The sequence below is a fragment of the Microcaecilia unicolor genome, chromosome 1 (assembly GCF_901765095.1).
Source record: "Microcaecilia unicolor chromosome 1, aMicUni1.1, whole genome shotgun sequence".
NCBI classification, from domain to species: domain Eukaryota; kingdom Metazoa; phylum Chordata; class Amphibia; order Gymnophiona; family Siphonopidae; genus Microcaecilia; species Microcaecilia unicolor.
Window position 1 is genome coordinate 267,417,005 of NC_044031.1, and position 25,672 is coordinate 267,442,676.

Sequence of the window (25,672 nt, forward strand, 5' to 3'; positions counted from 1 at the left end):
GGAGATTCTTTGCCCACCCATTCCTTTTTGCTCTCTCCCCAACTCCATTCCCTCCCCCTCTCATTCCCTTGGGGATGCCCAAGCCCCGCCAGCCAAATAGCTCCATGGCCTGAACCTCCCCTGGTATAAGGAAGTCAACAGCATGATTTCTAACCACCAACACCAGCAGTCTTCACACATGCTCAATTCATGCAAGCGAATTGAACATGCACGGAGTGCCGGCGTTGGCTGCTAGAAAGCATGCTGCTGACTTCCTTATACCAGGGGTGATTCGGGCTTCCAAGCTATTTGGCTAATGGGGCTTGGGTATCCCCGCCAGCCATTTAAGGTACTGGGCAGGCCCAAGCCCAAAGTAGAGGGGCCCAGGCCCCCATGCCACTGGATCAGCTGGTTCCCCCTTCGAGGCCTGACCTGGGGAATCTTGCCCCCCCCCCCCCCCCCCCACTCTCGGGCCTGGTTTTTGGCCAGTTCAAACTTAACCAGCCAAGCTAATATTAAGCATTGACCGGTTAAGTTTAAACTGACCAAAGATAGGCCTGTTGTTTTGACAGCCCGATTTGGCCATCAAACTTAGTTGGCAACGTGCTAAATATTGGCAGATAGCCAGTTATATCACGCGATATAACCAGTTAGCCACTAAACGCTGACCGGCAATATTCAACGGGAGATGAGCAGCTATCTCTCTCACTGAATATTCCCAGATAGTTGGTTAAACGCTGTTTAATCGGCCAGGAGCTGTTCCTGGCCGGTTAAATAGTGCTAAATATCTGGGGGACATATGTTTATGTAACCTGTTTATGTTTGGAAGCTTGTTTTATGCAGAGCATAGGTGTAGTCACAATTTATGTACTACTTTATAACATACGTGTGTTTATATGTACTTTGCGCATGACAATTTACACCTTGCGAGTATGCGTAAACACCTATGACTTCATGTTAGTGGTAATTTTTGCAGGATTTGTGCTGGTATTTTATAAAATAGGTTACAAATAGGTGTCATTTTGCCCTCTCCACCTAATTTCTCTAAGTTTGTTGGCAGTTCACTATGCTGGTAAGTGTCAAACACTATAAAGGTATTGAAAACACATCATTTATAAAAGGTGAGTTAACGGCAACATAAAGCTTGACATGTTAGTATAGTTAAGGCAAACATACTTTTAACATCACTGCTTATAAACAGAATACACCATAGCCATCCTTCCTACTCCTCTGCATGCTAACTTCCCCAAATGAGCTGTAGAAAACGACTTCATGAGGTGCACAACTGGGAACTGATGTATCGCTCTTTTTCTTTGGCACAAAGAGTTGCAAAAATACTTTGCACCAATGGAAAACATCTGGTTGGCTCGAGCATAGAAATAATTTGGTGCACTGACTCAGTTATTCTGAAAGTTAGTGCCATCTGTTCCTCGTTGACAACATAATGGAAAAAAAGCTAAAAGTTAAAAAGTACTTGTATCTTCTAATAACAGTAATCCTGTACAAATTGGATATTTTTTGTCATTTATTGACGCTCTGGGTTGAAGGTCTTTAGCTTCTTGTCATGGCTTCAACTTTTCCAGACAAGTCATAAATGTTCAGTGAGTTGACGGTCATTTGGGAATTAATACTCAAGTGTGGTGTATTTGGTGTTTGAGTACGCACATGTTAAACAGTAGAGGCTTGAAACTATCTGAAAGCTAGTGAGAAGCCTATCTGAATCAATTTGAATCAAATGTGCAGCCACAGCATTTGTCTGACTGGGTAGTGGTGTATCCTTGAGAGGCATTGGCCTTTCCCTAGATGTCAAACTAGACCCCCATCTCTAATTGCAATGGAGTCCTTCCATCGGGCACTTCTGGCTGCATCTAAGGATTCAGCCAGATGTTCAGCAATATCAGAGTTGCTGGAGTCCTCATTTTCTGTAACAGAGAGGCTCATTCATCATCCATACACAGGATGTAAGTTGGCTGAAAACCTCTTGGTATACAATACTTGGCTACAGCATCTATGTTGGATGTATGGAGGATGTCCTAAAATGGCTGCAAACATCTCAAAATACAGCAGCTAGGCTTTTCCTCAAGGTATCATGATTTGATAGAGCCACTCCATTATTATGCAAGGTGCACTGTTTGCCCATTAAAGCCAGAATTAAATATAAGTTATGTGTTTTCGTCTTTCAGATATTATATGGCATGACACCGGATTACATGCAGCCCTTAGTAATTATTTCCCTATGCAATACAAACTCTGGTTCCAGGGACTACCTTAGACTTCATCTTCCAGATTGCAAGAGAGTGAGTTATAAGTCGGTTCACTCCGCAGACTTTAGGCACTAAGGTGTATGTTTACTAAGGCGTGCTAGCGTTTTTAACGCGCTTTAATGGTTGATTAGCATTTAACACAAATGCGCCCATAGGAATGTATGGGCACGTTAGCGTTTAACACGCCTTAAATTTAAAGGCATGTTAAGAATGCTAAAGCGCCTTAGTAAACATACCCCTAAGGTGCTAAGTGGTGGAACTCACTGCCAATGGTAATCAAGGGTCAGCCTGATTACTACTACTACTACTATTTACTTGGTATTTCGCAAAAGACTGAAAACTTTCCTCTTTGAGAAGTTTCTACCCATTGATGGAGTGTGTTAGATTGTAACTGGTCATCAATGGTTTATTATTTAGTTCTTATTTGTATCTTATTTGTGCTACTCTGCTCTTACTTGATATTTTATTTATGGCTTTGTAAACCTAGCCTGTTGTTTTATTTATTGTAAGCCACATTGAACTTGAGTATGTTCGGGACATTGTGGGGTATAAATGTCAAAATAAATAAAATCACTGGTTGACTCACACTATCCTCTTGGTCAGTAGTTCCCAAACCTGTCCTGCGGGACCCTCAGCCAGTGGGGTTTTCAAGATATCAACAATAAATATGTATGAGAAAAATGTGCCCACCATGGAGGCACGGTATGCAAATTTATCTCATGAATATTCATTGTAGATATCCTGAAAACCTGACTGGCTGGGTTCTCCAGGACAAATTTGAGAACGCCTGCCCTAGTGAGAAATAAAGGATAAGCTGACATTACTGACTGCTCCTTAATCACATAACTCATTTGGAGCTCTGTTGTACAGGCAAGACACAAGTTTAATAAGTGAAATGAAATGCTGACAACAAATGGGCAATCCCAGAGAGAGAATGTTTCTGACGAACTGCTTGGTGTATTAAAATAATTGACCAGCCTGCCAGCTAGGCATTTTCATCTGTCATTTGTACCTTTTACTTTGATCTTTTTATTTTGTATTTTTCCAGTGCTTGCCTGGCTTCATGAGACTTGTAAACTGCATGGAACTCTAATGGGGCTTTGAGGGGTAGAAGTATATATGTTGTATTGTATTGTATATTGTCTACAGAATACGTTATTTTGCACTCAGAATTGGCATTTAAGGATAATCTTTCATGCGGTTATTTTATTCTGCAACATTATTATGCTGTTCTAGAAGTGCCTGTGCTGAAATAATCAACTTCCTTTCTCTTTTCTTTAGTATGTTCCAGTGCTTCTGTGGCTGACATAGTGTTTCTTATTGATGAATCCAGTAGCATTGGCATGAGTAACTTTCAGCAGACCAGGGTCTTCTTGCACAACGTTGTCAGTGCCCTGGACATAGGCCAGAGAAAAGTGAGAGTTGGTTTGGTGCTGTATAGTGATGAGCCAAGACTGGAATTCGCTCTAAATTCTTTCTACGAAAAATATGAAATCCTGGACTACATCACCAAACTTCCCTACAGGGGTGGGAGAGCAAACACTGGTGCTGCCATTAATTTCCTCGGACAGAAAGTGTTCACAAGGAAACGAGGTAGCAGAGCAAGAAACGGAGTACAGCAGATTGCTGTGGTCCTGACTAATGGGCAGTCTATGGATAACTTCACCAAGCCGGCTGCTAAGCTCAGACGGGGTGGCGTTGAAGTCTTTGCTGTGGGATTCCTTAATGCCACGGAGAAGGAACTGAAAAGGATTGCCTCGCACCCTTCAAGAACACATGTCACCAATGTGGAGTCTTTCCTGCAGCTGTCTAACCTTGATTTGAGACTAAAGAAGCGGCTTTGCCATGAAATTGTGGCAAATGCTTTTGTAGAGCCTATTATGGCACGTGCACTTGAAGAAGGTAAGAACCATGTTCTGGAGGCCTTTTCTTGGCAAGTAACAGAAAAGTGAATCCATCACAGACAGCTTGAACTTGCAATGATAGAATTAACTGGTGTAACTGTGTGCAGAAGCTTTCAGATGTGCTATTTTGTGAAGGCATAGGAATGGATATGTTGCCTTTATACTATGGGCCTCATATTCAAAGCAATTTAAGTGAGCAGGAATAATTCCTGCCCCTTCAGTGCTCAGCCAGCCACCTGCCAATATTCAGTGGCACTTAACCAGGCAGTGCTGCTGAATATCGGCACTAACCAGCCATCCAAACTCCGGGCACAAGAGAGACATTCCGAGTGCAAAGTCAGGGAGGAGTTGGTTAGCTATGCAGGTGCTGGCACTGAATATTGGCCAGCACTTGCATAGCTCAGGTAGCAGCCTGAAATGCTATGATCTCCCCTTCCACCCAGGGGCGTAGCCAGACAACAGATTTTGGGCGGGCCTAGGCAAGAATTGGGTGGGCACCAAGTGTTCTCCCCCCCTCCAAAAAAAAAAAAATCTCAGCTGGTGGGAAAACGCTTCTTTTCACCTTGGCAGCAGTATTGCACTGAAAACTAAGCATGCGCAGGTGCTGGTGTCGTGGAGAGTAGCGTTTTTGTTACCATCAGGGGGAAATCTTCAGCTGGCAGAGCTTGGGATTTCCACCAGTTACCACTAAACATGCGCTACTGTTGGGTGGGCCTGAGCCATAAATGGGTGGGCCATGGCCCACCCAAGTCCACCTGTGGCTACACCACTGCTTCCACCCAATCCCCCCAAAAGAGCATTGCTTTCCCCTTCTCACCTCCTCAAAAGAGTATCTGACCTCCTTCTCGACTCCTATCCCCTCCTTCCCCCCTCCCCTGCACAGAAGAGCATCTGACCCTCCACCCAGTTCTGAAGCCCTCTCCTTCCCTCCCATCCCCCCAATTCTGATTCTCCTCCCTCCCACTCCCCAGAACAGTATCTGGCCCTCTAACAAGGATCCCCCACTCTTTGCAGGCTCTCCTCCCCGGGCCTACTTTCCAATTCCTAGTGATCTAGCGGAGAAAAGACAGGAGTGATGCCCATTTGCTCCTGTCATCGTAGATCCCACTTCAAAATGGCTGCCATGACCTCTAGTGACAGTCCTGCGATACTACTGAAGTATCTACAAAGCTGTGGGTCCATACTACAAGGGCTGGGTCCAGGATCATTGAAGACAATCATGTTGCTGCCATGTGTCATGGCATCTCCATCTACATAATGTATTTATGGAGGGGGAGGGGCCTGGGTAGATGCCAGTTGGCAGCTTTGGTACCATATGTAGTCATGTCTATAGACTTGAGAATTTGTCAGCATATGTGTGTCACCTCCGTGTTCCTGGTTCCCTCACCACATAGTCCCCTAATGCAGTGTTTTCCGTCCAGTCTTAGAGTGGATGGAATGGATTTCAAAGAAAGAAAATCAGTGAGACTGAGCTAGAGGAAGAGGTTGAAACATACAAGAAGGGGAGAGTAGCAGCCCAACAACACCATTGCAGCCAACAGGGCAAGGTGTATGGGAGAAAAGGTTACCTTCATGACAGAGGGCAGAAACTGAAGCAGAGTCTTCAGGGAAAAGCCAAGTCTGATTTAGAGCAAGAAGATGAAGAGTATGAGAGATAAAAAGGTCATGAATGTAGGCAACACCTGTTAGGCCATAGTTAGCACAGAGATGCCACTTAGGAGATGGCATCTCTGGAAAACACCAGTGTTAATGGCCATAATACCCAGCTTTAGCCGTCCCCTACCACAGGGCAGTGCTAGGGTTGCACAGGCTCTGAAACACTTCAGCCCACCAGCAATGCCTTAGGGCATTGTTTCCCAAGTCCGGTCCTGGAGTACCCCTTGCCAGTCAGGTTTTCAGGATATCCACAATGAATATGTATGAAAGAGATTTGCATATAATGCTCCCATGATATCTCTCCATATTTTCAAATGTAAGCCACATTGAACCTAAGGTTGCTTAGGACAATGTGGGATATAAATGTAAAAAAAAAAATCCTTTATTCTCCACTTTTTAAGACACTGCCTATCCAGCTGGAAGGTGATGGCACAAGGAAAGCAAGTTTGGTCCAGTGAAGACTAACTCAAAATAACCTGTTCCTTAGCTGGGCTCTAGTATTACTATATTGAAAATGCGACCATACCAAGCCTCTGTGGTTATGTTCCACTGATAAGTTGATTGGAGTCACTGGGGCTCATTTTCAAAGCACTTAAAGTTCCATAGGTTACTAACAGACTCATTTTCAAAAGAGAAAAACGTCCAAAAAATGACATAAGTCTGCATTTGGAGGTTTTTCTCACAAAAACGTCCAAATAAGTATTTTCAAAAACTCTTAGTAGACATTTTTCTCTGAAGTCCATCAGAAGTGCATCTAAATCTCAAGGGGGTGTGCTAGGGGTGTGTTCAAGGCGGGACTTAAGACTTACACATTTTTCAGCCATAATGGAACAAAACAAAAATGTCCAGGACTAAAGCTTAGATGTTTTGAGCTAGACCTGTTTTTATAACAAACTAGTAAAGAAGGCCCATTTCAAATCGCAATGAAACGGGCGCTAGCAAGGCTCTCCTCCGTCCCTTTGTGTTTCCGTGTGTCGCCGGCCCCCCTGCAGCCTCCGTGCAAATGTGTGACCCTGGCCCTTTTGGCACGCCCCCCGTGTGCTCCGCCCTCGACGTCATCGCGTTTTGACGCGAGGGCGGAGCAGAGGTACAGTGCAGTACAACGTTGGAGCTGAGAATGTGCTCCGCCCTCAACGTCATAACGTTTGACGCGAGGGTGGGGCCCACAGACTGTGATTTTCTGTGGCTTCAGAGCTTCGAACTTACGAACCTGGCTTCAGTGACGTCAGTGCAAATAGAACGTTGAGGGTGAGTTTTATATATATAGATAGCTGTAGTAGGAATTAACCCACTAACCCAGGATCAAAGTCCACTGCACTAACCACTAGGCTACTCCTCCACGCCACACAAAAAGGTGCTCTTACTCCCCCAGTGGTCACTAACGCCCCCCCCCCCAAAATGTGATTAAAAATATTACTTGCCAACCTCTATGCCAGCATCTGACGTTATACTCAGGTCCATTAGAATAGCATGCAGGTCCCTGAAGTAGTCTAGTGGTGGGTACAGTACACTGCAGACAGGTGGACCCAGGCTTCTACCTCCCCTTACTTGTTACACTTGTGGATGAAACTGTGAGCCCTCCAAAACCTACCAGAAACCCACTGTACCCACATATTGGTGCTCCTTTCACCTGTAAGGGCTATGGTAGTGGTGTACAGTTGAGGGTGGTGGGTTTGGGTGGGCTCAGCAGACAAAGTAAGGGAGCAATGGTGAGATGTGCACCTGGGAGCATTTTATAAAGTCCACCTTAGTGCCCCCAAGGATGCCCTGTTGTTTTCCTGGGATGTCACTTTTTCACTATTCTACCTGATGCCAAGCTTTCTATTTTTTTTTATAACATCTGGGCCTTGTGACTATTGTTTATTAGTAGATTTAGAGGGGCATAATCGAACGCGAACGCCCATCTCCATGGGCGTCTATGTCCGGAAACGGGTATGTGAAGAGATGGGACAGACCGTATTTTTTAAAAAATGGACGTTTTTGAGCTGGGCGTTTGTTTTTTTTAGCGATAATGGGAAAAAAACGCCCAGCTCAAAAATGTCCTAATCCGAGCCATTTGGTCGTGGGAGGGGCCACGATTCGTAGTACACTCGCCCCCCTGATATGCCAGGACACCAACTGGGCACCCTAGAGGTCAGTGTGGTGGACTTCAGAAACAGCTCCCACATGCATAGCTCCCTTACCACGGGTGCTGAGCCCCCAACCCCCTCCCCCAAAACCCACCAACCACAAATGTACAACACTACCATAGCTCTTAGGGGTGAAGGGGGCACCTACATGGGGGTACAGTGGGTTTTGGAGACCTCCCATTTACCAGCACAAGTGTTATAGGTAGGGAGGGGATGGGCCTGGGTCCACCTGGCTGAAGTGCACTGCGGTACCCACTAAAAGTGCTCCAGGGACCTGCATACATGCAGGCCTCTAGGACTTGTTGCTGCTAAATAACCTTGGCACACCAGTTGACACCTGAAGACTAATCTCTCCGAAAACGTCCTTTATTGGAATAAGCACGTTTACTCACAGTTAACTGCAGATCAGAGGTTGTGCCCCACTGGCAAACAGTCTCCATGGTACTGAGATGAGCAGTAGGTCAGAGCTGGCAGAATGGTGTACAATGCCCACTTTCAGCCACATTCAAGGTAAGAACTAAGTTCTGTAACGTGGCTAACACGTGAAAGGGAGCTAAAACTGGTACAAAAATGGCCACTACCTCATGGACTACCGGAAACAAAACAGGGCACACTCTGACCCAGTAAGCAGGGGGAAAAGCACTATGGGAGTAGAGCCTACCAACTACCAACATCGTGAGCATTTGCCACAAGCTAGTGGAATCACGGAGCCCAATACCCTACCCCCACCACAATGCATTGCTGATGTGACTCTGTAGTGCGCATACCAGAAAAGGTGTCCCACTCACCCGAGAGCCACATCAGAACCAGGGAAAGGCTGTCAGAGGATAGAACACATTCTGCTGTCATGGAGGTGGGTACGGAATGTGAGGCTGGCATACAGGCTGGAAAAAAGTTTTTAAAGTGGTTTTTTTTTGGTGGGAGGGGGTTAGTGACCACTGGGGGAGTCCGGGGAGGTCATCCCCGATTCCCTCCAGTGGTCATCTGGTCAGTTGAGGCACTTTTTTGGGACTTGTTCTTGGAAAGAAAGGGTCCAAAAAAGTGACGCAAAATTGCGGTAAAAACGCCTTTTTTTCGATTATCAGCTAGAGACGCCCATCTCTCCTCGGCTGATAACCACGCCCCAGTCCCGCCTCCACCACACCTCCGACACACCCCCGTCAACTCTATTTGTTTCCGCGACGGAGTGCAGTTGGAAACGCCCAAAATCGGCTTTCGATTATACTGATTTGGGCGCCTTTGCGAGAAAAACGCCCATCTCCCGATTTGGGTCGAAATATAGGCGTTTTTCTCTTTCGATTATAAGCTGGTTAGTTTTTGAACTCAGATCTATAGATAAAAAGGAGGTTTCATTACATATATCTAAATACCAGAGTACTATTTCTCCATACTTCATAGCAAGAGTGTACATTCCCTAATTATCTGTCCCAATGCAACTGAAGCTTTTACCTCCTCAGTGCATATAAATGGTTTCATCCCTGTGTGTATTCTCTGGTGCATTGTGAGATTTACCTTCTGACCAAAGCTTTTACCTCACTCTATTTATGCAAATGGTTTCTCTCCCGTGTGGACTCTCTGATGCACTTTGAGATTTACATTACAACCAAAGCTTTTACCACACTTAGAACATGTGAATAGATTTCACTGTATTGTGAATTTTCTTGTGTATTTTGCACGTTTTGCATTTGGACATTATTTTGGTTGAAAATGGACCAAAAAATACAATGTGCAAATCACAAAACGTTTTTCCAAACAGCATTTTCAAAAGGAAAAGATATATATATATTTTTTTGTAGACAATGACCTTCTTTCCTGTTCTGATTTTGGACGTTTTACAAAGAACGCTCAAATTCAGACTTAGAAGTCATATCCAAAAATGCCCCTTGTGAACTTAACTTGCCCAAAGTCACAAGGAGCTGCAGTGGGAATCAAACCCATGTTGCCAGGCTCAAAGCTCACTGCACTAACCATTAAGCCTTCCGCCTCTATTTTGGATGTTTTGCATTTGGACGTTTTTTGTTTGAAAATGGACCAAAAAATAAAAAACGTCCAACTCACAAAACATTTTTCTAAACAGTATTTTCAAAAGGGAAAGATAGATCTTTTTTTGTTGTAAATGACCTTCTTTCCTGTTCTGAATTTGGACTTTTTTTTAAACGTCCAAATTCAGACTTAGATGTCTTATCGAAAATGCCCCTCCACAGCACTTAGATTTACAAAGTTCCATAGGTTGCTATAGTGGAGCTCATTTTCAAAGCACTTAGACTTATAAAGTTACATAATAACTTATGGAACTTTGTAAATCTAAATGCTTCGAAAATATACCTAACTTTTTAAGTTTAAGTGCTTTGAAAATGCAACTTTGTTAGTCTAAGTACTTTGAAAATACAGTTCACTGTTGTTCCACAAGTTTTTAACTTTTCTTGGGTACCCAGATAATTTATTTAAAAATGTCAGTGCTTCCTAGGTTTCCATATGTGTGCATTTGGCTTATGTTGATGCAGGACATACTGTTTACTTAGAAATCCATTATCAAGTGCACTCTAGGGCATTATTTAGGAGTATACCAAGCACTGCTTACACCTAGATGCCTAGTGCCTCCCCATGTTAACTCTGGGTCCCCCCAAAATGTCAGGTCTGGCTATGCCCCTGCTTACACATTAGATTTTTAATCTGTGCTGACTGGTAGGTGCCCATGAGCTGTTAAACCAGCATCCAAGTTTACTGTTAGTACCTATCTTTCAGTATCCAATACTCCCTTCATTTCTAAAATCTTGGAGAAGGTAGTATGCTTCAGTTTTGTTTTTTTCTTGATAAAACTAATGCTCTTCATCCTGATTGATTTGGTTTTTGATAACACTACAGCACTGATACCTTTATGGCTACCTAGCAAGATTAGACAACATCTTGGCTCAGATATGTCTTCTCTTATTGTCTCACTTATCTCACATTTTGATATGGTAAACCATCAGTTGTTACTCTCTAGACAGGCAGATTGAGGTTAAACAGCACTGTACTTAGTTGACTTATGCCGTTTCTGACTTCCTGATCATTCATAGTCAGTGTTAATACCTATTTCTCTTCTTCCTACCCACTCACTCTTGGTATCCCTACTACTACTACTATTTAGCATTTCTATAGCGCTACAAGGCATACGCAGCGCTGCACAAACATAGAAGAAAGACAGTCCCTGCTCAAAGAGCTTACAATCTAATAGACAAAAAATAAAGTAATCAAATCAATTAATGTGAACGGGAAGGAAGAGAGGAGGGTAGGTGGAGGCGAGTGGTTACAAGTGGTTACGAGTCAAAAGCAATGTTAAAGAGGTGGGCTTTCAGTCTAGATTTAAAGGTGGCCAAGGATGGGGCAAGACGTAGGGGCTCAGGAAGTTTATTCCAGGCGTAGGGTGCAGCGAGACAGAAGGATCGAAGTCTGGAGTTGGCAGTAGTGGAGAAGGGAACAGATAAGAAGGATTTATTCATGGAGCGGAGTGCACGGGAAGGGGTGTAGGGAAGGACGAGTGTGGAGAGATACTGTGGAGCACCAGAGTGAATACATTTATAGGTTAGTAGAAGAAGTTTGAACAGGATGCGAAAACGGATAGGGAGCCAGTGAAGGGTCTTGAGGAGAGGGGTAGTATGAGTAAAGCGACCCTGGCGGAAGATGAGACGGGCAGCAGAGTTTTGAACCGACTGGAGAGGGGAGAGGTGACTAAGTGGGAGGCCAGCAAGAAGCAGATTGCAGTAGTCTAAACGAGAGGTGACAAGGGTGTGGACGAGGGTTTTGGTAGAGTGCTCGGAAAGAAAGGGGCGGATTTTACGGATGTTGTAAAGAAAGAAACGACAGGTCTTGGCGGTCTGCTGGATATGAGCAGAGAAGGAGAGAGAAGAGTCAAAGATGACCCCAAGGTTTCGAGCTGAGGAGACAGGGAGAATGAGAGAGTCTTGATCCTAGCACTAATCTTTTTCAATCTGCTTCTTAGCCTTTTGGCCACATTAGTTCAGTCTTTTGGTGGTAGCCCATTTCTGTTCACTGATGATGTTCAGCTCTTACTTTATGTTAAACCAAACATGCCTGATCTTGCACCTTTAGATCATTGTTTGTCCCAACTTGGCCATGTTAAGCTCAATCTCCAAAAGTGCCAGGCAATGTGGATTTTGCACCATGATTCTCTTCTCACCATTTCTTTCCCCAGTTAGACATCCAGTTGATCACCTTGCCACATAACGTAAGATCATGGGCATGATTTTGGACAATGAACTGTCTTCTGAGTCTCAGATTTCTGCAGTGTTAAAATCCTGCTTATACACCCTTCGCAAAATACGATCAGACCCTTGTTAGATAGAGATACCATATTTATCCTTATTCACACACTTATTATCAGCCCTCTAAACTATTAAAGCTCTCTTTATAATAGAATTTGCCAACTTGCCCTCAGATGACTTCAGATTATTCAAAACACCACTACCAGGTTGTTATGTTATTGAAAATATACTGACCAATTTCAAAATCAACTTCAAAATCTTGATCCTTGCCTTTAAGGCCATGCATACTGGTTTACCAGCACTACTTTTTTATTGTTCCTATTCCCCACTCTCCCTCACAATCATTGTGATCTCAGAATGACATATTTCTTTACATTCCACCTCCTGACAGTACATGCCTTGATTACACTCGAAACTCAAGATACAGCAAAAAGCACCAAGAGCCTTCAGAAACAGGACTTTGTTCTGTACTTTGGACCCTCTCTGTGTTGTTACACTCGGAACTCAGCATTTTATTACTTGCTCTTCTTTAGTGGAATTCACTTCCTAGGTATCTTCAAGCTTAATCCTCCTTTACTAAGTTTAAATCTGGACTTCAGGCATTTCTCTTTGCTTGGGCAGTGCTTCCTAGTTGAGAGGAGTAGCTTAATGGTTAGTGCAATGGACTTAGATCCTGGTGACCTGGGTTCAATTCCCACTGCAGCTCCTTGTAATCTTGGGCAAGCCACTTAAACCTCCATTTCCCCAGGTACAAAAACTTAGATTGTGAGCCCTCTAGAGACAGAGGAAGTACCTGCATATAATGTGTACAGTGCTGCTACACCTAGCAGTGTTATAGAAATGGTTAGTAGCAGTTCTGTAGATCCTAGGGATTTCTTCCTGTTCCCTTCTGGCTCCTCAGAATTGGAACTTCTGCACATTCTTCCTTTATCCTCCTCTGAAAAATGGTGGTGGGCTGGTTCCCTTTTCTAGCCCACATCTGAAGGCTAGTGCCACATCCTCTGTTCTCCACTCCTTGCTTCTCCAAGTACAATGGCTTGGCTAGCCAGAGTCCCTTTTAATATATGGTACAATGACTGAAGAGCAGGAGCCAAAGACAATGTAATTCAAACAGGACTGGGGTTTTAGATACATTCTCGCTCCGAGTGGGGTCTCCTCCCACCATTACATCACTGATCAGTAGAATTCTCCTCTTGTTCCAGAAACTGTGGTATATTGACAAGTTAAAGTCCACTTGAAGTCTCTGCTATCTTCATAGAGTGGAACCCTGTCTCTACTCTTGCAATAAACATAAATATAAACATAGTAAATAGATCCCTGTAGCTTTTTTATGATAATGAATTGTGCTTATTCTTTCTTCCCCAGGTTGTGTAAACACAGAAGAAGCAGATATTTATTTTCTAATTGATGGATCGAGCAGCATACACGCAAACGATTTCAAGGAAATGAAAACATTCATGGATGAAATGATCAAGGTGTTCCAAATTGGTGCCGATAGAGTTCGTTTTGGGGTGGTCCAGTACTCAAATGCACCTCGAATTGAGTTCACCATTGGAGAATACAACACTGAAAAACAATTACTGCTAGCAATTAGCAACATTAAGCAATTGATAGGTGATACCTATACTGGAGATGCTTTAAGGTCCATGAAAAATCTTTTTGCTAAAGCTGCCAGTGATCGTCCCAGTAAAGTTCCCCAGTCCCTGGTGGTGATTACAGATGGCGACTCTCACGACCAAGTAGCTGAGCCAGCAGCAGAACTGAGAGACGAAGGCATCACTATATATGCTATTGGTGTCCACAATGCAGTTGAAAAGGAGCTAAGAGAGATGGCAGGTTCCGATGCCAGAACTTTTTTTGTGGATAACTTTGATTCCCTGAAGCTGATCAAACATGAATTAGCTCAGGATATTTGCTTACCAGAGGGTATGAGATTTTTGCTATATTAATTATATCAGTATCTATAAAATATTTCAGCAGTCCCTTTCTTAAGAAGAAATGTTGCTTTATGTGCTGCAATGAACTGCCTGTTTAAAGGAGAAAAGGAATAATGTTAAAATAAGAATGCTGCACCCAGGTCAGTTGGGGTTGGGGAAGCTGCAGAATTATGGTCATCAATAAAGGTGACATCTGGTGGTTGGATTTAGAGCTCATAAAAGGAACAGGAGCCAATATCCCCCGGATTCTATATAGTGTGACTTAAGTTGCACACACAAATTCAGTCATATTCTGAATTTGCGCACTCAATTAGTTAACAAGCCAGTCAGTGCTGATATTTGCCACTTAACAAGCAATTATTGACACTAATTGGCATTCATTAGAATTTACACGCAGAATTGTCTAAGCGTGTTCTGTAACGTGATGTGTGTAAATTCTAAGTTGCATACTTGAAATGGGGGTGTGGAATGGGCAGGTTGTATGCATTTCTAAAATCTATGCACGTGGTTATAGAATACATAATTTAGGCATTGGCATTTACACCAAGCTTTACTTGGCATAACTGCCTGTGACTAAATTTAGTCACGCGGACTATAAACCATGCCTAGGCGTATTTCGTTTCAACTCTAATTCTTTAGGCATTATATGTAGAATCTAATCCTATGGGTCAATTCTACAACAGGGCGTCTCCATTTAAGCACTCTGGTAATGTGGGGTGAGACCCTATCTACATGTCATTTCATTTTCATTTATTGACACTTATATCCCACGTTATATGAAATAGCTTCAGTTCAATGTGACTTACATTCATCGATAAGAAAAACAGTACAATAAACAATAAAGATGATCTACATAAAGTCATCTCTAGATTTCTCCAGAAACCCAAGGGCTCTTTTGTAGCTCTGCTGGTTGTGTTCCTACTGAACTCTCTTCTGTAATGCATCAACAATAGTCCTACAATCCCTCTGAATCCCCTAGGAAGTAACCTAACCCCTACCTCTCCGAGACACAATCCCTCTGACTTGCTCTGGTCTATTCTAAATGTGAACCTGTCTAGTATCCTGTAACTGTTAACTTTGCTTCCTTGTAAGCCACACTGAACCTACCATAAGGTGGGAAAATGCGGGATACAAATGCAATAAATAAATACATAAATACAAATATTGAGGTTGTTACAATTTGGGAAGACTGAGGTAGAGATAAATAGTGGAAGAGTCAAGGATTTCTCCTAATTGTTATCAACACTGAACTGCTTTCAAGTTTCCAAGACCTATGAATCATAAACTCGGATGTTTGCCAGGCAAAACATAAACCATAATCTGATAAAAGAGTTGGAGCCATTTTAGTATACATGATATTGCTGGCATTTCCTGTGGGTTTAGCAGTTTATTTTTAGATAGAAGCAGAATGTGATGGCAAGAAAGACCATACGGCCTATCCAGTCTATCCATCCAAACCAACTGCTCAGCTCTATAATCCCTGGCTCTCCTAAAGATTTCCTCTGCAAGTTTTGTATTAGTATCTAAAATAACCACTTTTGTATTTTTTTAAATTCAAGATACCTTGTTAGATCTCTTTGGATATTCAGTCTCTGGTATTTGAAAAGCTGATAGAAGGGATCAGAAATAAAGCTTGGGGAATCTGAGTAAATGATATAACATAAGAATATCTAGCCCAGTATCCTGCTTCCAACAGTGGCCAATCCAGGTCACAAGTAACTGGTAGAAACCTAATTAGTAGCACATACATCATAACTGCATTTTAAATTTTAGTTTGCTCTGTAGACATTTTTATTTTGGCCAAATGAAATTGGATTTTATTTTGAAATGGAGAAACTAGTATGCTTCACTTGGCTCCCTTTGGAACATTTTCAGAGAACTAGGTAAGAAACTTTATTTGTATGTGTAAGTCTGTTAGGATGCAGAAAATAAGCTGAGGAAGAAGAAATATTTGCCTTCAGTAGGTTAGAATTTGGTCTAAGATGTTCAGCATCTTTCAGTAGCTGGGGTACCCCCAAGTGAAGCTGGGTTTCTCTTTGGTCCAGGCCCTCTCCAAGGGCATCCTGGCAGCCCTGGAAGGGCTTCAAGGGTTTTGATGGAGCCAGCAGTCTCTGCAGATTTTTATGCAGTCAGTTAAGGGGTTGAGTTCCCTTTTCCTAGGGGCTAGTGGCCTTCAGCAGGCCATGCACTGCAGTGACACAATGCCTGAGGGTCAGGGCCCTATATTATTTACCTCCACATGGGAGGAGGCTAGGAAGGCCCTTGAGAATGCTGGTTCTCATTATTTGGAAGGAAGTTCCCCTGAGCTAGGGGAGCTTTCTTCTGAGGAGGAAGAGGATGAGTTCCTTGCGGTTAGATTCTTCCGTAGAGAGGAGCTTCCTTCTCTCACTGAACAAATGTTGTAGGTAGAGATAAATACTCCAGGAGCATCCCCACCAGAAGTTACCAATGGGGACCTGATCCTAGAAGTCATTTTGACACCTTTGGGTAGAGATCCCCAATGAGGAAATGTGGGCCCACTCCCCCCCTCCAGCTGCAGGTAGGTGGACGGTTCTATCTCTTCCACCACCTTTCTCCTCCATGTGGCCTTGTCTAAGATTGCCGTTGTGGAGTGAGAAGCCTCTGATTTGATGCTCAAGGGAATCAAAATGATGGGCAGGCAATATTTGCTGCCCTGGGAGTTTATAGTATATTGAACTTGATAGACTGTATTATATATTACAATATCAAAGCAGTTTACAATACAATCATAATAATAAAACAAGAGCAGGTAAAAAAACTACAATAAGCTAGGAAAGCACACAACACACAAGGCTCGCTCCCAATACACAATATGGAGTGGAGGAGTAGCCTAATGGTTAGTGTAGTGGGCTCTGGTCCTGGGGAACTGGGTTTGAGTCCCACTACAGCTCCTTGTGACTCCAGACAAGTCACTTAACCCTCCACTGCCCCAGGTACAAAATAAGTACCTGTATATATGTAAACCACTTTGATTGTAACCACAGAAAGGTGTTATATCAAGTCCCATCCCCTTTCTTTAACCCCAAAAGAGGTAGAAGGTAAAGCTAATGTAAACAGGTGAGCTTTTAACACGTGTTTAAAATGCTGTAAACAATGTTCAGCTCTCAGTGTTACAGGAATTTGATTCCAAAGAACAAGGGCAACCACAAAAAAAGTCTGCTGATGGATGGCATTTAAATGAGCTTCTCTAACTCCCAGAATCACTAAATTAGACAAATCCTGTGAATGTAATTCCCTATTTGGAGTATATGTGTGTATTAATGAAGCAAGTGGGAGGACTTAGATAAGGTCCTGGCATTTCCTTAGATAGATGTCTTGATTTCCAAGGTGATAAAAAAGACCACTGTCCCTGTGGAGGGTGAGGTGGCATTGAAGGAGATGCATGATAGGAAGGTGGGGCAGTTGCTCAAGCAAACCTTCGTTTTCATTAGGGATCCAGGTGGCAGCTTGTGGTGAGAGCCCTCCTTTTTGCTGGCTGCAGCACCTTCCAGTATCTCTGGTACAATCAAAGTGGTTTACATATATTAGATACTGGTATTTTTTTTTGTACCTAGGGCAATGGAGGGTTAAATGACTTGCCCATGGTCACAAGGAGCTGTAGTGAGGATTGAACCCAGTCCCTCTGGCTCTCAGGGCACAGCACTAACAGTTCAGCACTAACTGTTAGGCTACTCCTTCACTTCTTTCTATGACCTGATTAGGATTTCAGATGTCTCTGTCACTGCAGTGGTGGTGACCTGGCACTGATTGAGGCTACAGAATTGGTCTGAAGATGCAGTGTCTAAGATGCACCTCAGCAAGCTCCCTTTTATGGGGCAGCCCCTGTTTAGTGAGGAATTGGAGAAGTTGGTTAAGGATCTCAGTAAGACTCATCCTCAGTGGCTGCTGGAGGACAAGTTACAGCCATCTGTCTACTGGGTCTAGATCTGTGGTTATTAACTGGAGCTGTTGATGGCAGAAGCTATAAGGATTCCTCTTTGGCAGTGGAGGTGATGTTTCAATGGAGTCAGCAGTTTGAGGGCGAAGAGAAACAGGGATGGTGGTCATTTTCCCTTTGTTGCCAACTTCGGTAGAGGTGTCCAAGGAGGGGATGTGAACCTGATCCCCAGAGATGCATGGGTGGACAATTCTGCCTCTTTCACCAGGAGTGGGCCTGGGTGACCTTGGATCAGTGAATCCTGGAGGTCATCAACTCTGGATACACCTTGGAAAAGGAAAAGGCCACTACTCCATTTACATTGGGGTTCCCAAAAAAGGAAAACCTTTCAGGCCCATTCTTGACCTCAAGGGGGTCAGTGTCTCTTTGTGGGTGCACCATTTCTACATAGAGACCATTCAGGTAGTGATTGCCTTGGTGAGACCAGGGGAGATTCTTATTTCTCTAGGTCTCTCAGGGGCATACTTACACATAGCAATCCAAGAGCAGCACAGAAGATTCCTAAGGTTTTATGTGCTGGGCCACCACTTTCAATCAGGGCTCTCACCTTTGGGCTAACTATGGTGCCTTGGACCAACATCGTGGTCATCATGGTAGCCTTCCTCCTCAAAGAAGGGATCTGGATGCATCCATACTTACTTAGATGACTGGCTAGTCCAAGCAGACTAGGAAATGGACTCTTGGTTGGCAACAGCAAGGGTAATCTAGCTTCTAGAGAGATTTGGCTGGGTGGTGAACTATGTCAAGAGTCAATTGGTTCTTTCTCAGGTTTTGTAGCACCTGTTCAACACAAGATTTGGAAAGGTCTTTCTCACACCAGACAGAAGGGTCAGGCTTCAAGATCAATCATCTCAGTTCTTCTCTCTCCCAGCTCTGTGGGCCTGAGATTACTTGTAACTGTTGGGCTCTATAGTGGTGACCATAAAGGTAGTTCCCTGAGTGAAGGCTCATATGAGACCTGTCCAACATGCTCTCTTTGGTACCCCAAGTTACAGGAATTCATGGTGAGGCTTTGTTTCCCAAGTCATCTCAAACACCAGATGTTCTGTTGGGCTCAGTTGACTCACCTGCTATGGGGAGTCTCCCTGGACCCGCCAGAGTGGGTAGTTGTAATGACAGATGCCAGCCTGTTGGGGGGGGGGGGGGTCATTGCCTGAATCAAGTTGCTGAGAGGCACTGGTCTCAGCTAGAAGTATCTTTGTTGATCAATTAGCTAGAGGCAAGAGTGATTCATTTGGATCTCCTTCATTTTCTTCACCTGCTGGAAGAGAAGGTGGTGCAAGTGTTGTCAGCCTACGCCATGGCAGTGGCTTATGTTAACAGGCAAGGGGTTTCAGGAGTGTGGGGGTTGCTTGCGAGGTAGCCCTGCTTGATTTCATGGTTGCATATTGAAATTCCAAATGCCCCACCTTCTTCAGTTGATGGAAAGGGAAAGGAGCAGTGGGGATTGATGCATTGATCCAGTTTTGGAATCGGCAGAAACTGCTGTATAGCTTTCCTCCAAGGCCGCTGATCTGTTGTGTGGTACACAGAGTTATGAAGAACCCCTTTCCAGTGGTTTTGATAGCTCCAGACTGGCTGCACAGCCCTTGGTATGCAGAGCTAGTCAATATTCTCATGGTGCCACCCTTCCTTCTTCCCATGGCACCAGGACTGGTAATCCTGGATGATCCAGACTCCTTTTGGCTTATGGCTTGGCTCTTGAGAGGTGATGGTTAGCTTGCAGTGGCTATGTCATGAATTGAGGTTGAAGGGAGGCAGACTAAGGAGTAATGCCAGGAAGTATTTTTTTCATGGAAAGGGTGGTGGATACATGGAATGCCCTTCTTCAGGAGGTGGTGGAGATTAAATCAGTAATGGAATTCAAACATGCGTGGGATAAACACAAAGGAATCCTTTTTAGAAGGAATGGATCCACAGAATGTTAGCAGAGATTGGGTGGCAACACCGGTAATTGGGAAACAAAACCAGTGCTGGGAAGCCCAGTTCGTGACTGAATAGATATGGATGGGCTGAAGTTTAAATTTTAATGAGCTTTGACTTTAGCTTCAGAACGTTTAGTACAAGAACAATGCTGGGCAGACTTCTACGGTCTGTGCCCTGAGAATGGCACAGACTGTAGAAGTTTTGGTGTTATGTGTATGTAAAGCCTAACTGGAATTGATCCAGACGTCCACAGATTGTCAAGAAAAATTTGCAATTGTTCAAGGACAAGCTTCTCTAAAACCTTAGCTAAAAGAGATAAAAAAAAACATACTGTTCTTTAATTGTCTGTATTAGATGGATTTAATGAAGGACCCTTTAACAAGGGCCATACTACCTCCTGCTTAGGGCATTTGGGAACCAGTCTTTCATGAAAAAAAATTATTCTGAGTAGAGGCCACAAAAGTGCAGTGTCATTGCACATTTCATCACAGCAGTACAGCAAATGTTCAAGCTATTAGATGAACTATTTAGAGATAGATTTATTTATTTATTTATGACATTTGTACTCCACATTATCCCAAACAAGTTCGGGTTCAATGTGGCTCACAATCAAATAGAACAATTGACAACATATTCAAGTTACATTAAATATACTGTCAGAAACTTGTATGAATGCAATGTAATTGACAAAATAGAATGCAGTAGAATCAACAAGAACAGTACATCTTGAAGTCTATGCAGTGAATCAGTTATTTTTGTCAATGAAGTTTTAGCAATTTACGAAATATGAAATAGTCAGTTGTTTGACATAATCACTTGGGGACTTCTATCTCTTACTACATTGGTAAGAGAATGCAGCATTATGAATTATTTTATATTGAAGTTTACTGCAATTTGGGAAGTGGAGAACGAGGAAGTCTGCAGCAGATTTTGATGTGTTGTGTTTTGGCAGCTTGGTGAAGTTCTGCATATAAGATGGAGATAGGCAATATATGATTTGATAAGCAAATATACATAATTTGAAAGTGATGGGTGCATTAAACTATCTCAATTACTTTACTTGGGATGACATCTACAACTTCTGCCCATTCTAAGGAGTCATCAACAGAGGATTCTATCTTCAGCAGTTCAATATGATCTAATGACAAAACAATAGTGTCTACTTTACTCATAAACTTATCAGCAAACCCCAGGCATGATGGAAGAGTCGGAGGTAAAAGTTGAGGCAGTAGAACTAACTTTTCAACAATGGAAAATAATTCTTGAGATCTAGAAGGTGCAGATTGTATTTTTCTATCCAAAAATTGGCTTTCTGATATTCATTCAAGGCATTCAAATATTGCTTCTTTTCATCAATACCCAAATTTTACGCCTTAGGTGCTCAAATTTACACAACAAACTCTTCTGTTCCTTTAGTTGTATGGTAAACCAAGGAGCCACATTCTTACATCTACTGATTACTTCCCTAACAGGAGCCACACAGTCCAAAGAATCCAATAATATGGAATTCCAATGTTCAGTGGAATCAATATGAGTTAACTGTTGGTAATCATAAATTCTTCAGATCATCAGTCGTATAGGAATCACATGTTTGTTTGTTTGTTTGTTTGTTTGTTTGTTTATTTATTAGGGTTTATTTACCATCTTTTTGAGGGAATTCACTCAAGGTGGTGTACAGTAAGAATAAATCAAACATGAGCAATAGGCAATTACAGCAGTAAAAATATTAAAATAACAATAAAAAGTATGGCATAGTATGCTACTTACAATGGTATGTCAATGCATGTCTGTCATATGTTCTTATATTCTGCTATATCCTCTAGAGTTCCAAGATGCCAGAACATTTCTGGGAAGTTAAATAGAAAAATCTAGTCTATTAAATGAGTTTTAAGCAAGTAATCGTTCAACATTTTACAAATTGTAAGGTACAGTAGAGTCTCGATTATTTGATGTAACCGGGACCAGCCCATTGTCAGATAAGTGAAAAGTCGGATAACATGTGTCATGACTCAAGGTAGGTGAGCCCTTGGGCTGTAGATGGGTTTACGCTGCCTACCTAACCTCAAGCCTAGTCGGGCCCCGTCTGACGGCAGTCGAATCATGCCCTGGCAAATACTAGACCGGAGAATGGCTCTTAAAAGAGCCCTTGGGGGCTGGCCAGAGATGAACTAGGCCAGGAAATAGCTCTTGAAATGGCCCTTCGGAGCGCCCTGACAAGTCAGGGAGGAGGGTAGCTCTTAAGAGAGCTTTAGGACTGGCCCGACAGAATCAAGGCCAGGGAGTAGGCTTGAAGTCACAAACTGGAATAAGGCTGGAACAAAACTGAAGACACGGACTGGAACAAGGCTGGAATAAGACTGAAGACACGGACTGGAACAAGGCTAGATCAAGGCAGAAGGCATGGACTGGAACAAGGCTGAGGACACTGACTGAAACAACACTGCAACTCACTCTAGACCAGGCTAGGCGACCCGTTGCAAAGGCACTGGTAGAGAGTCAGGAACTTCCATATATACCACAAGACAGGAAGTGATGACATCAGTCAGCACACTCTTTCAGGGCTATAAAAGAAGTGCAGAGTTTCCAGGAAGTAAATCAGACTCTTCTAGCACAGAATGCTGCTGGAGACCACGGAAAATAGGTGAGGGGCATGACAATATGGTAAACAAAGGCAACCCCTCACAAAATGCACGGAAAATATATAATTTATGCATGAAGAACAGACATAGGATATATTTAAGTTTAAAATATTGTTTATTAACGCTAATTAGCAGGCAATTTGAGCACAAATACAGAGCAGTATACACAGCACAGCAATTGTACAGCAGGAAATATTGTACAGGTGTAGGACCGAGCAAGGGAAACCATATTTATGAACTACATATACAGTACAGAAATACAGAATTAAGCTGTGGTGATTTGCGCTAACTGCGCCTCTGTAAACCCCACTTCTGGTTCTAGCTCAGTGTCCGCCATCTTGTTCTCGCTCCTGGTTTTGTTTTTCTCTTTTTTTATTGCTTTATGCGCCATCGTACCCGGTGAGCGTCTCAGATATCTGTCCATATAGTTTATGTCAATTCCTGAGGTGAAAGGCGATCTTCCCAACCTTGTGAAATGCCGATATAAGGGCGATCGGGAGTGAGGTTCCCGGAGCTACAGCACAAGGCGTCCTTCCAGCTCACAGCATCGCGAGATCTCCCGTTCACAATAAATTTTAAACAGTCTCATGAGGTCTTCTTGCAATCTTTCACACTCCTCCTGCGACGAGACGACCCTGGATAACTTTGTGTCATCTGTGAATTTAATTACCTCACTAGTTACTCCCATCTCAAGGTCATTTATAAATATGTTAAAAAGCAGCGGTCCCAGCACAGACCCCTGAGGGACCCCACTAACTATCCTTCTCCATCGAGAATAATGACCAAGCAAATGCTCCAGTAGCTATACGAGCGGCCAGGACATGGATTACTGAGACCAAGTTAGCACAGCTTTTGTGTGGGGACCAATTTACTTCAATTCTTTGAAGGAGTAAACAAACATGTGAACAAAGGGGAAAGATTGATATTGTGTATCTGGATTTTCAAAAGGTGTTTGACAAGGTACCTCATGAAAGGCTACAGAGGAAATTGGAGGGTTATGGGATAGGAGGAAATGTCCTATTGTGGATTAAAAACTGGCTGAAGGATAGGAAACAGAGAGAGTGGGATTAAATGGGCAGTATTCACAATGGAGAAGGGTAGTTAGTGGGGTTCCTCAGGGGTCTGTGCTAGGACCGCTGCTTTTTAATATATTTATAAATGATTTAGAGATGGGAGTAACTAGCGAGGTAATTAAATTTGCTGATGACACAAAGCTATTCAAAGTCGTTAACTTGCGACAGGATTGTGAAAAATTACAGAAGGACCTTACAAGACTGGGAGACTGGGTGGCTAAATGGCAGATGACGTTTAATGTGAGCAAGTGCAAGGTGATGCATGTGGGAAAAAAGAACCCGAATTATAGCTACGTCATGCAAGGTTCCACGTTAGGAGTTACGGACCAAGAAAGGGATCTGGGTGTCGTCGTCGATAATACACTGAAACCTTCTGCTCAGTGTGCTGCTGCGGCTAGGAAAGCGAATAGAATGTTGGGTATTATTAGGAAAGGTATGGAAAACAGGTGAGAGGATGTTATAATGCTGTTGTACTGCTCCATGGTGCGACCGCACCTTGAGTATTGTGTTCAATTCTGGTTGCCGCATCTCAAGAAAGATATAGTAGAATTGGAAAAGGTGCAGCGAAGGGTGACTAAAATGATAGCGAGGATGGGATGACTTCCCTATGAAGAAAGACTAAGGAGGCTAGGGCTTTTCAGCTTGGAGAAGAGACGGCTGAGGGGAGACATGATAGAGGCATATAAAATAATGAGTGGAGTGGAACAGGTGGATGTGAAGCGTCTGTTCATGCTTTCCAAAAATACTAGGACTAGGGGGAATGCGATGAAACTACAGTGTGGTAAATTTAAAACAAATCAGAGAAAATATTTCTTCACCCAACGCATAATTAAATTCTGGAATTCATTGCCGGAGAATGTGGTGAAGGCGGTTAGCTTGGCAGAGTTTAAAAAGGGGTTAGACGGCATCCTAAAGGACAAGTCCATACTAAATGGACTTGGGGGAAAATCCACAATTCCAGGAATAACATGTATAGAATGTTTGTACTTTTGGGAAGCTTGCCAGGTGCCCTTGGCCTGGATTGGCCGCTGTCGTGGACAGGATGCTGGGCTCAATGGACCCTTGGTCTTTTCCCAGTATGGCATTACTTATGTACTTATGTACAATTGTTCATATCTGCCATGACCAGCCACTACTTGAATGGGAACTCCAGCCATGTAGATTAAAAACCAAAACAAAAAACTAGTCACTACCAAGAGTATTCAGACAGTCCAATCCTCGGCACACTAAGGAGTGCACAAATGAGCTCCTTAGTCATGCTTCTTTTTCGCAACAGAGGAGGCGTCTGCTCCTTCGGTGTCAGTCTGCTCCTTTTCAGCTTGATGCCCTCGAGTGAGGTCACCCGGGGGTGGATCCAGCAATGGTCCCAAGGTAGGTAGCTAGTAATAACACAGAGGGAAAGCTGAGGCAATACAAGTCACAGGAGTACAGAGGCACAGAAATCTGGCAGATGAAAAAGCTCTCTCTCACTCCTCCGGGGTCAGCCTGCTCTTTTTTCAGTTTGACGCCCCTGAATGCAAGATCTTTCCCTGAAAACAGTTTTTCCTGGTGGCAATGTGTTCAGCTCAATGGGTCTGAGATTTGCAGGCCCTTTTGTGTTGGAATCCTTTCTTACATTTCTTTAATGATTTGGTCTCCCTTCATACCCAAGGTGTTATTATCTTTTCACTTGAATCAATTTGTTCTTCTTTCAGCATTCAGAATGCACAAGAAGGAAGGTTCAGGAAGAGTGTTTTATAAGTTAGTTGTCCATTGATTTCTTCTTTATTACTTGGAAGTTGCCAACAGTTTCAGAAAATCAGACCATTTGTTGGTTCTGTTTGGGAGCCTATGTAAGGGGCAAGCAGCTGCTAAATCAACCATTGCTCAATGGATCAATGCTGCAGTTGAGTCTCCATACAATCCCAGCCACAAGGTGGTCCCAGAAGGACTTTGAATTCAG

General features: G+C 43.2%; 1 protein-coding gene across 3 annotated transcripts in view; it reads left to right on the forward strand.

The window, feature by feature from the left end:
- The window catches only part of COL6A6 (collagen type VI alpha 6 chain), a 336,531-nt gene that overhangs the window by 117,366 nt on the left and 193,493 nt on the right, over window positions 1-25,672 (forward strand). For all 3 annotated transcript variants that reach the window (XM_030206331.1, XM_030206323.1, XM_030206339.1), the window contains 2 exons: window positions 3,525-4,145; window positions 13,563-14,123. In XM_030206331.1, coding sequence (XP_030062191.1) covers window positions 3,525-4,145; window positions 13,563-14,123 — 1,182 coding nt within the window. The remainder of the gene's footprint in view (window positions 1-3,524; window positions 4,146-13,562; window positions 14,124-25,672) is intronic.